Below are 12,529 nucleotides of genomic sequence, written 5' to 3'. Positions count from 1 at the left end.
CTGGAGGGACTACATGTCCAATCTGGCCTGGGAACGCCTTGGGATCCCCCAGGAGGAGCTGGAGGGCGTTGCTGGGAAGAGGGATATCTGGAGTGCCCTGCTTAGCTTGCTGTCACCGCGACCCGACCCCGGAGAAGCGGCTGAAGATAAGATGAGATGAGATGGATGAGTAGAGTTTTTAATTGGTATTTTCTTGTCTTTATTCTCGCTCTAGTTCATTCACACCCTGGAGGTCCAGCGGACCTTCTCCCCCAGAGACCGAGCTTACGTCGCCTCCCTCCTGACCGTAGCTCTGCACGGTAAACTGGAGTACTTTACGGACATCCTGAAGACCTTGCTCAATGATCTGGTCGAACAATATGTGGCCAAGAATCCCAAACTCATGCTCAGGAGGTGAGGGGGAACAGTTTATCCATCGACTGATCTTTTTTACTGTTAAGGGGTTGGAAGGTTGTAAAATGATTTTTCTTTGTGTGTGTGTGTGTGTGTGTGTGTGTGTGTGTGTGTGTGTGTGTGTGTGTGTGTGTGTGTGTGTGTTTGTCTGTCTTTGCAGAACTGAATCTGTGGTGGAAAAGCTTCTGACAAACTGGATGTCCATTTGTCTGTTCACCTTCCTGAGGGTATGACGTTCACTTCTACAAGTATGGCGAGAAGTCACATAAATAATGTGTCAAAGATTTCAGAGGACACAGCATCTTGCCAAATGTCTCCTCATGTCCTCTAAAGTACAAACTATTGATTTGACAAAAGAAAATAACTCCATTGAGTGTAGCCATTAAAGAAGTATCACTTTTTACAGTGTGTGCTTGCTGTACCACTCCTTCACTGTTGACCCACACATGAAAATGAGCTTTTGATGAAATCCAGCAGTACTAATACAGGTAGAAGTAGAGTTTAGGACTGCTACAAGCTTGCTGGGATGATCACATGGTTTTCCAGTATGGGACGATGCCACAAACAGTGCTTCACACAACTCCTTCCATCTATATTATTAGCCTGTATATTCAGTATAATACGGTATTCTATATTAGTGGCAGTGCTTCAACAGCAACCAGGAACTATTTATTTGTCATTTCATCTTATGTACTACGTACACAAAAGAAACGAAATTTCGTTTTCCCCCAGCCCACAGCAGTGCAACACAAAACACAACAACACATATCCAAAAACCTCCAAAAACAACACCACCAAAAACAGAGAGAACAAAGCACAAAACAGTTAACAACACAGTCCACCCAGTGCAACACAGTCTAACAGAGAACGAATGCCAGGCAGGATGACTGTCAGAACTGCTGATCTGCATGGGCTAGCAGTTAGCTTAGCCTGCCCCGCTTCCGTGTCCTGTCAAACCGCTGTCGGTGTTACCTCCTCGTTCGCAGCTCCAGGCAGGGCCGTGGTCCCTGGGCCCACACAATGGAGCAGAACAAGCTCTCTCAGCCGATCCGGCTCCAGTTGTCCCGGCCTAGTGAAATCGATGATCAAAATAAAAACTTCACACGATGACACAAACTTAGATGCAGACGTAGACATGGACAAAGACACTGCATAGTCGGTACTGGGTGAGGCCACTGCAAACGCGAATCCACGCCACCACCTTCCAAGATCAATAAACAAGAGATTATTGTTTATAATGCATTCAAACCATGTGACACCCCACCCTACCCCTCATTGAGATGAATACAAATGAAATTCTTAAGGCCATTTTGGCTATTTCCTTCAAGCACAGTGGCCCAGCACACCAGTTCAGTAGATAGTATAGGAGCTGCTAGACAGACAAGACGTTTTAGCATTTTGTTCCTCATCAAATGCTGTTGTGTCAGGACATTACTGACCTGCTGTATTCGTACCCGGCCAGGAATCAGCAGGGGAGTCGTTCTACATGCTGTTCAGAGCCATAAAGCACCAGGTGGATAAGGGACCTGTGGATGCCGTGACAGGGAAGGCCAAGTACACGCTGAATGACAACCGACTGCTACGAGAGGATGTGGAGTACCGCACACTGGTTAGTACACACACACAAACACGTATTATCATAGACCACCTTTTAAATTATAGTGGACACAGTGCCCTCCTTCGGTTTTGAACGGGACAATTTGGAACGCTAAAGATGGAGGCACTGACAGTGTTAAGACATGCTGTCAGCAAAACTGGCCAATCAAAATGTCTTTGTCTGCATATAAATCTGCCAATCACACACTTGGATTCATGCAGTTCCATTATCTGACACACATCATGTGCAAATGTCAGTGATTCCTGAATCAGTGAATAGCGCATGCGTACAAGTACCAGTTAAAGTGGGAAAAAAATACCTTTTTCTGTGAAATAGCATCCTTTAGAAAAACCTTCAACACTCCATGTGTAAAATTCGCAAGTGTTCCTGGATACTGGATGCAAATGATGATATATGTGTCAGAATGTGAGGTACCGGCAGCTCCACATTGTACAGAGAGAGGTGTAGTGTTGTTGGTCAACAACTTAATGCCCAGCAGTGACTCCAAGATGGTGCCTGAATGATCCGGCTTCTCCTAGAGAGGCTTCTATGTCACTTCAAAAAAACAAAAACAAAGACACACACACACACACACACACACACACACTCGTCATGAACTTGTGATCGCGGAAATCTTGAAAAATGTATGGCCATTATTCTAAAAATAGGGGTTTATCCTGTCCTAAAAAAGCCAAACTTTTATTGAAAAAGCAGTTGTACACTAATAAACTGGTATCTACACCTACATGAACCCACATCCGAGCTCAGCTCTCCACTTACGATCCTCAGTGAGGTGCATATTAGGGATTCGGTTCTCTTAGGTGACGTTCTTGGAGTAATCAAGCCGTTAATGTCCTCCTACCTAGACGCTGAATGTTCTGATGCCAGCAGTAGGGGGCAGCACTGGTGCCAGCAGCCAGACCATGCCAGCCAAGGTGCTGGACTGTGACACCATCACCCAAGTGAAGGAGAAACTCCTGGAACAAACCTGGAAAGGCACCTCCTTCTCACAGAGGCCCCACATCGACTCTTTACACCTGGGTAAGTCCACGTTGCTCCACAGGGTGTACATCCTCTCCTCTTGGCACCTGCAGAAAATGATGAAGGGATTCCTTGCAAACCTGTATTGGGTTTCCCCCAGTACTGATGTTGAGTGACATACCTGACAAGATTCTGTAAGATGTGTCCAAAAAAAATCGCAAGTGTTTCCGGAAGCATGTCTTATAGTGACAAATTTATGACATACTTTAAGAAGTTCATAAGTAACACCACCACCACCACCGGTGTCTTCTTGGAAACATTGTGAGTGGTTTAGTTGAACTTTCTAGTTACACTGTTTAGATTTACGTTTTCTATGATAGCCCTCCTTTAAATATGAAAATAAGAATAAATAAGAAAATAGCAGGTTACCCCAACCTTATAAACAGACACAGTACAGACCATCTGAACTGGGACAGCTACACAACAGTCAGAACCAGAGATCTGCTTTAAGAGCCGTGGCCGTTAACACGTGCTATTCACAGAGGGTTAACGGCCACACATTAACGGGGTAGTTGTTATGCAACTATCCCAGTTTAGATGGTTTGTACTGACTGTGTCTGTTTATAAGGTTGGGGTAAACTGAGACTGACGAAGTCACTGAGACGAGTGATGAAGCGTTTCTTACAATAAACGTCGTGTCCAGATGAACTGATTCACCTCCTGTGATTTCCTCACCTGGATTATTGAGCATGCGTGACGATATGTGTTTCTTTTTTTTGGATTTTTCTCCCCTATTGTATCCGGCCAATTACTCCACTCTTCCCTGTCGCTGCTCCACCCTCTCTGCTGATCCAGGGAGGGCTGCAGACTACCACATGCCTCCTCTGATACATGTGGAGTCGCCAGCCACTTCTTTTCACCTGACAGTAAGGAGTTTCACCAGGGGAACGTAGCACATGAGAGGATCACACTAGTCCCCCCAGTTCCCCCTCCCCCCTGAACAGGGGCCCCGACCAACCAGAGGAGGTTCTAGTGCAGCGACCAGGACACATACCCACAACCGGCTTCTCACCTGCAGACACGGCCAATTTTGTCTGTAGGGACGCCCAACCAAGCTGGAGACAACACGGGGATTCGAAGCGGCGATCCCCGTGTTGATAGGCAACGGAATAGACCGCCATGCTACCCGGACACCCCATAAACATATAACATAACAGATGAAAAATTAACACAGCTAACGTTAGCTAGCTAACTACATTTTCACAATATGTGCAACTTACTTCGATGTGCGTGCAGAGGTTAGAAGAGGAGCTTTTAAAAGCGGACGCCTCGAATGTTTTTCGGGAGGCACATTAAGCACTTCAACATGTAAGTGTTGCTCTTTTTAGATTTTGGTATGAAAAGTGTGGTCAGATGTGGTCAGGGATTGTCGCCGGAAGCTGCCTCTTGTTCCGGTTGCTCCGTCATCGGGTAGTGCTTGTTTGGCAACTTGGCATCTGCAGTACAGGTGCTCTTCACGCGCTCTTCCCCCTCCCCAACTCTCGATCCCCGCATTTTGAACAGACTACTTGTAACGAAGGTATAAATGGCAAATATAGTGAAGTAAAAAGTCGATTACTGGCTCGAAAATATACTCGAGTAAAGAGTAGAAGTACAGTTTTCATAAAGGAACAGAAGTACCCGTTCCTTAAAAAAACTACTCTGTTACTCAGTGTGCGTTACTTGTAACACGTCGCTACCCACCCCTGCAAGATAACTTATTACAAGACATCATAGCCACATAATGGGTTGTCTAAAATTGGTTTTCAATTATTCCCGGGTGCAGATGTGATGTGAAAACTCCCATCATCTTTTGTTAATAGTGTTACAGCTCATTACAAAAGCAATCGCTGTTGTTTCTAAATAGTGATGGACTGCGCCGACATTAATCAAACTTGGAATTATTTTGGGGAACGGAGGGAAAATTATTTCAAGTTTATGTCTCCATCATGGACAATTCAGAAAATTGCCAACCCGTCCTGATGAACGTTTTCAACATCACATGGGTTTATCCAATATCTTCAGTTCATTAAATGAAATGAGCCGACAGCCTCCCAGTCAACGCTTTCCTTCGACCTCCTTTGTCTTAATTATCTTGCCACGCTTGAATAGAGGCAAACTTTCTGTTTGGATGCTTACTTACTGAGAGGCTGCATACTGCAGTGGCAGGGCTTCTGTAAAACATAGAGTCCCTTTGCACTGAAGACTTAAGCCCTCTTTTAAATGAGCTAGAGAGAAAGAGAGTTCTTGTATTCTCTACATTGATTGGCTTCTTCACACATTCTCAGAAGTAACCGAGGTGGAAGGAAATATCCCACAAATGAAGTTAAACGTCCATAGCAAAAAGAGACTGACAAGAAGTGAGGGGGGAAAATGGACTGATTTCTGTACAGTAGTTTTGCTGAAAGGAAACATGCCCTGGAAAAAAGAGAGGGACAGAAGACGTGTGATGGTCTGCAGTGTTGATACCCGTGGAACAGCAGGTGGATTTATGGCCATAGCATGCTCAGGGTTGGCAGTGGTGGAGGAGACCTCATAAGGGATTGATATTTGAAAGTAGATACAGTCCCCTGGATGTGTTTTTTCCAAATCCATCCTCATCAGAGCCGTGCCTCCCCCTCACCAGATGACGGCTCAAGGTCTCTGAAGAGCCTACACGGGCCATCAGGGTCAGGAGTCGGGTCTTCTACAAGACACTCCAAAGGCAGCAAAGCATGCAGCTGAGACAAGGACCTCCTGGATGTAGAGGCCAACTTTTCTTATTTATTCTTATTTTTATATTTAAAGGAGGGGTATTATGGAAAACGTAAAATTTTACATAAAATTTTGCCAAATCATTATGCAGACTGTGCTATGCGGACATTGGTGCTGTGTATACCGATGGAAACTATCAAATCCACTGTGGTGCCCCCTGGGAAACAGGGAACAAGCCGAAAGAAGAAGATGAAGATTATGGAAAACAAGATTTTGGATTTTGCCGTCAGCAAGAGTACCATTTTCATGTTTTCCCATCACTTATAGGACATCTCTGTTTCACCAGCTTTTTATGTGGGACCAAATGGCACCATGTGAACAAGCCATTCAGAATGTCACCCCAGGCACAGTCAATCCAGAATTCACATGCGGTTGCCCGTGCTTAGACCAAGATGGCTTCTGGTTGGGCAGCCATTGTTTCTGTCAAGGGAAGGGGTGGGGCCAGAAATGCTCCCAGCCATTCAGAATAGTGGCTCATGAATAACGCTATTATATTATGAACAGGGCGGCACGGTGGTACAGTGGTTAGCGTGGTCACCTCACAGCAAGAAGAGCCTGGGTTCAAGCCCCGGGGTAGTCCAACCTTGGGGGTCGTCCCGGGTCGTCCTCTCTGTGGAGTTTGCATGTTCTCCCCGTGTCTGTGTGGGTTTCCTCCGGGTGTTCCGGTTTCCCCCCACAATCCAAAGACATGTAGGTCAGGTGGATCAACCATACTAAATTGTCCCTAGTTGTAAATTTGTGAATGTGTGTTGGCCCTGTGATGGTCTGGCGGCCTGTCCAGGGTGTCTCCCTGCCTGCCGTCCAGTAACTGCTGGGATAGGCTCCAGCATCCCCGCGACCCTGGGAGCAGGATAAGAGGTTTGGATAATGGATGGATGGATGGATATTGGCAGTGCTGTGACACTTTCAGGGAAGCGTGCCCTGAATGCTACGTATATTGAGATGAAGCTTAGTTCAGCTTGCATATTAGTAAGGGTGCCTTTTAAATTTTGCAAGCTGAGTGAATTTCTTATTTTTCGTCCTTCTTCTGGCTGTTCCTGTATTCTGGAATGAAATGAGATGTGGCTGAATACACACGCTATATGTTTACCCACCAGAATGGCGTGCTGGCATGGCAGGTCACCTGATCCTGTCTGACGAGGATCTGACGTCCGTTGTACAGGGTTCCTGGAAACGCCTCAATACATTACAACATTACAAGGTCAGTAGACTACTCTCTCTGTCTCTCTCACTCTCTCTGTCTGCCTGTCTGTCTGTCTCTCTCTTGCTCTCTCTGTCTGTCTGTCTGTCTGTCTGTCTGTCTGTCTGTCTGTCTGTCAGTCTGTCTCTCTCTCTCTGTCTGTCTGTCTCTGTCTGTGTCTGTCTGTCTGTCTATCTGTTGGTCTGTCTTTCGCTCTCCTCTATCTGTCTGTCTGTCTGTCTCTTTCTCTGTCTGTCTGTCTGTCTGTCTGTCTGTCTGTCTGTCTGTTTGGTTGTCTCTCTCTCTGCCTGTCTTTCAATCTGTCTGTCTGTCTCTCTCTCTCACACAAAAACACACACACACACACACACACACACACACAGCAGAAATGGCAGCATGAAACAAAGTGACCAGTGAGATCAGACTAGAAACAGTTTCACATATTACAACATTTCTGTCCAGATGACGGTCCCTGAATGAGAGTTGTGATATATATTATATATATATATATATTTTATGTGCAGGTCCCTGACGGAGCAACGGTTGCCCTTGTCCCGAGAAACACCAAGCTTCACCACCATGACAGTCACGACTACATGCCAGGAGAGAGTGAGTTATCCTCACCTGAGTCCACGTTGTGAGATGTCACATTAAGTTGGGAAACAGTGGTGCAGAGAAGACACTTTTTTAATTTTTCCTAAATTTCTTCGAGTCAGCTATTATGTAAGATCAACCTTTACAATTTGTAGTCAGTTCATCCGGTGCCAAGGTCACCGTGATTTTTTTTTACACTAGAATGTGTGAATAGTAATCAAGACATTTCAGATAAACAAATACAACCGATCAATTTAATCAAGTTCTCATAGGGGAAATTATATAAGAGAGCAAATTATGGGACACCTTGCAACCGGGTTTGTACACACACACACACACACACACAGACACACACACACACACACACACATACCTTTAGCAGACAGTCAGCGGAATGTGTGTCTTCCTCACCAGAGACCCCCATGCTGGATGATGGCGAGGAGGGCGGGGTGAGGCTGTGGCATCTGGTGAAAGCTAGTGAGGAGGCCGAGCTGCCCAAGCACAGGAGAGGCAGTCTGAGGGAGAAGGGAGGAGAAAGAGCCAAGGCCATCCCCGAGATCTACCTCACACGGCTGCTCTCTATGAAGGTAAACACACTGTGTAGGAGGAGCATGTTGGGATGTCCCATTATGCACAATGCACATCTAAGCAACACAGAAAAAAAAAGAATTGAAACACACACACACACACACACACACACATGCAAAATGCATATACAAAATTATAATCTAATAATTGGGTAACACTTAACAATAAAGGTACATTAATTTAACATTGGTTGGGCATCCGGGTGGTGTGGCAGTCTATTCCGTTGCCTACCAACACGGGGCTTGCCGGTTCGAATCCCCGTGTTTCCCTCGGCTTGGTCAGGCGTCCCTACAGACACAATTGGCCATGTGGGTAGGAAGCCGGATGTGGGTATGTGTCCTGGTTGCTGCACTAGTGCCTCCTCTGGTCAGTCAGGGTGCCTGTTTGGGGGGAACTGGGGGGAATAGCGTGATCCTCCCACACATTACGTCCCCCTGGTGAAACTCCTCACTGTCAGGTGAAAAGAAGCGGCTGGCGACTCCACATGTATCGGAGGAAGCATGTGGTTGTCTGCAGCCCTCCCCGGATCGGCAGAGGCGGTGGAGCAACGACCGGGATGGCTCGGAAGAGTAATTGGCCAGGTATAATTGGGGAGAAAAGGGGGGAACCCCCCCCCCCAAAAAAACAACCCACGTTGACCAAAGGGCAGTACAGACCAGAGCAGGTAGCTAAAACCCACACAGACCAGGCGTAGGCATGAATAAACCTCACATGGATGTAGGCACAAGCCAGAAGTCAGCCACGTCAGGAGAGTATACACTACCGTTCAAAAGTTTGGGATCACCCAAACAATTTTGTGTTTTCCATGAAAAGTCACACTTATTCACCACCATATGTTGTGAAATGAATAGAAAATAGAGTCAAGACATTGACAAGGTTAGAAATAATGATTTGTATTTGAAATAAGATTTTTTTTACATCAAACTTTGCTTTCGTCAAAGAATCCTCCATTTGCAGCAATTACAGCATTGCAGACCTTTGGCATTCTAGCTGTTAATTTGTTGAGGTAATCTGGAGAAATTGCACCCCACGCTTCCAGAAGCAGCTCCCACAAGTTGGATTGGTTGGATGGGCACTTCTTGCGTACCATACGGTCAAGCTGCTCCCACAACAGCTCAATGGGGTTCAGATCTGGTGACTGCGCTGGCCACTCCATTACCGATAGAATACCAGCTGCCTGCTTCTGCTCTAAATAGTTCTTGCACAATTTGGAGGTGTGTTTAGGGTCATTGTCCTGTTGTAGGATGAAATTGGCTCCAATCAAGCGCTGTCCACTGGGTATGGCATGGCGTTGCAAAATGGAGTGATAGCCTTCCTTATTCAGAATCCCTTTTACCCTGTACAAATCTCCCACCTTACCAGCACCAAAGCAACCCCAGACCATCACATTACCTCCACCATGCTTAACAGATGGCGTCAGGCATTCTTCCAGCATCTTTTCATTTGTTCTGCGTCTCACAAACGTTCTTCTTTGTGATCCAAACACCTCAAACTTGGATTCATCCGTCCACAACACTTTTTTCCAGTCTTCCTCTGTCCAATGTCTGTGTTCTTTTGCCCATCTTAATCTTTTTCTTTTATTGGTCAGTCTCAGATATGGCTTTTTCTTTGCCACTCTGCCCTGAAGACCAGAATCCCGCAGCCGCCTCTTCACTGTAGATGTTGACACTGGTGTTTTGCGGGTACTATTTAATGAAGATGCCTGTTGGGGACCTGTGAGGCGTCTGTTTCTCAAACTAGAGACTCTAATGTACTTATCTTCTTGCTCAGTTGTGCAACGCGGCCTCCCACTTCTTTTTCTACTCTGGTTAGAGCCTGTTTGTGCTGTCCTCTGAAGGGAGTAGTACACACCGGTGTAGGAAATCTTCAATTTCTTAGCAATTTCTCGCATGGAATAGCCTTCATTTCTAAGAACAAGAATAGACTGTCGAGTTTCAGATGAAAGTTCTCTTTTTCTGGCCATTTTGAGCGTTTAATTGACCCCACAAATGTGATGCTCCAGAAACTCAATCTGCTCAAAGGAAGGTCAGTTTTGTAGCTTCTGTAACGAGCTAATCTGTTTTCAGATGTGTGAACATGATTGCACAAGGGTTTTCTAATCATCAATTAGCCTTCTGAGCCAATGAGCAAACACATTGTACCATTAGAACACTGGAGTGATAGTTGCTTGAAATGGGCCTCTATACACCTATGTAGATATTGCACCAAAAACCAGACATTTGCAGCTAGAATAGTCATTTACCACATTAGCAATGTATAGAGAGTATTTCTTTAAAGTTAAGACTAGTTTAACGTTATCTTCATTGAAAAGTACAGTGCTTTTCCTTCAAAAATATGGACATTTCAATGTGATCCCAAACTTTTGAACGGTAGTGTATGTTTCTGTATGCAAGTGATTGGCAGATCAAACAGATAGGCAAATCTATAGAAAAAGAAAAATGGTGCTCAGAGTAACAGGCTGAAACCCTACCGTAGCCCACACTGCTGAACCCCTACCATAGCCCACACTCTAAAGTCCTACAATTTCACATGGAAACACAATGACTGTTCAGGTAAGGACAGGATACAGGTTACTTGCAAACAGCCTGCTGCCTAAGTTTATTTATTTATTTTTGAATTTTTGAATTAGCCTAATACCTAAAAATTGACATGGCTTAAATCAACACAGGCTAAAAGCGAAGACATTTCAGAAATGTGTGGTTTCAGTAGCAGTTTGTGAAACATATAACTCCCCTCCCCCGGCTTTTTTTCTCCCCAGTTGTATTTTTGGCCAATTACCCCACTCTTCTAGTCCATGGGCCAGAGCCCAAAATTTCCTATTTCGGTACACTCAAGGTGGCAAAACTTACATATAATTTTTGAAAGGATCCATGTCTGTAGATGATATTTTGGTATGATAACCATTCCTGAGTGGCAGCTGTATCACAGTTATCAGCTCATGAAGTTAACCACCCCCTAAAGTAAATTGCATTTTAGACGCTGGTGCATATCCTGGTTTAGCCTCATGGTCAGGACATTTTTCAATGTTCTATAATATTGTCTTTGGTATCATTTTAAAGGGGACCTTCTTAGCTTTCATTCAAGCCCTGTTGTGGATATTTCTCACAAATATAGAGGTCACTTGAGCTCTTCAACCCGTCAATAACACACATCTTTCTGCAACGTTCGCCCAAACTATATACTTTCTTTTAGCCCTGTGGCATCTAGGAATATCAGGGACACAAAACACAAAAACTGGAATACTCACAGGACTGTAAAGATTCAGGAAATGTATAATATACCCATACTATTTCATTGTGTGAGGTGATTGTGAACCTTAAATTAGAAGGGCATTATTACTAAGAAACTAACTAGACCAAAGCCAGTTAGTCCATGGGTCAGACCAGATATCGATATCACCCAAGGTGACACAACTTCACTGGTGCCATTTTATTTGGTACACTAACAGAAGTAAAATAATACATGATAACCTTTCCAAATGAGCAGCTATTTCATTTTTCTTTCAGGAAACCTGTTTCTGTGCCTCTCACGATTGTGTATTTGCCCAGATTTTTACAAATATAGCATTTCAACACCCCTGGTACTGATTAGCCTAGCTTAAACTCTGGGACAGTTCTTAGTTGGCCAACAACCAAGGATAACCAGTACTGTGTACTTCCATTCATTGTGCTAAGCTAGGCTAACGTGCAGCCAGATAGCTTTCTACTAAACACATATAGAGGAAACTGGTATCTATCTTCTTGTCTCACTCTGGAGAAGATTGTAAGCTAATTTCCCATAATGTTAGCATGTTCTTTTAATGTATATGTTAATATGATTAGTTAAAGTGGCTACGAGGAACTTTCATCTTGTGTTGATTTTAGCGGCCTCATGTGGACAAAATACAGCTGTTGCATAGCAACTAGGTAATGTATGTATTTGTGGCTATGTAAGATAAATAATGGTAATATGACGCTGGTGAAGCAAAGTAAACTTTGTTTTAGTAGTTGTCATACACCTAAGTTACATGTATTTGTTTGTATGTGGCAGGTGAAAACTGACTGAATATGGCCACTGGTGAACAAGCAAGTTTTCACCCAATACCAAAGCGCCCACGGTGGAGTGCATTATCCACTGTTCTGATGATACAGATAAGCTGGTTTCACTACAAAGTGTCGACTCATGGAGAACTCTGCTCAGGGCAGCTCAGATACGAAATCATGCACCAGTTTTGAAACTGGCAAAAGACATTCCTGAGGGACAGAGTCCAGCAATCTACTACCACAGAAAGTGTCGCAGTATCTTCACTATGAAGCAAATTCTTGATGGCCTCCTTGCAACAGAAAAGAAAAGTTGTGTCTCTGCTGAAGAGAAACAATCTAAGAGAGTAGCTCGACATGCTCCAAGTACATCTAGGACTTATG

The 12,529-nt window shown here is 44.6% G+C and overlaps 1 protein-coding gene across 1 annotated transcript in view; it reads left to right on the top strand.

Moving 5' to 3' along the window:
- The window catches only part of LOC130130139 (plexin-B1-like), a 91,975-nt gene that overhangs the window by 64,858 nt on the left and 14,588 nt on the right, over nucleotides 1-12,529 (top strand). Inside the window, exons 27-33 of the mRNA XM_056299874.1 lie at nucleotides 215-393; nucleotides 554-620; nucleotides 1,856-2,002; nucleotides 2,857-3,031; nucleotides 6,862-6,965; nucleotides 7,469-7,553; nucleotides 7,953-8,125. Coding sequence (XP_056155849.1) covers nucleotides 215-393; nucleotides 554-620; nucleotides 1,856-2,002; nucleotides 2,857-3,031; nucleotides 6,862-6,965; nucleotides 7,469-7,553; nucleotides 7,953-8,125 — 930 coding nt within the window. The remainder of the gene's footprint in view (nucleotides 1-214; nucleotides 394-553; nucleotides 621-1,855; nucleotides 2,003-2,856; nucleotides 3,032-6,861; nucleotides 6,966-7,468; nucleotides 7,554-7,952; nucleotides 8,126-12,529) is intronic.

This window comes from Lampris incognitus, chromosome 2 (assembly GCF_029633865.1).
Source record: "Lampris incognitus isolate fLamInc1 chromosome 2, fLamInc1.hap2, whole genome shotgun sequence".
In the NCBI taxonomy this organism is placed as follows: Eukaryota; Metazoa; Chordata; class Actinopteri; order Lampriformes; family Lampridae; genus Lampris; species Lampris incognitus.
The sequence above is the reverse complement of the archived record's forward strand: the minus strand, read 5'-3'. Positions and strand labels throughout refer to the sequence as shown.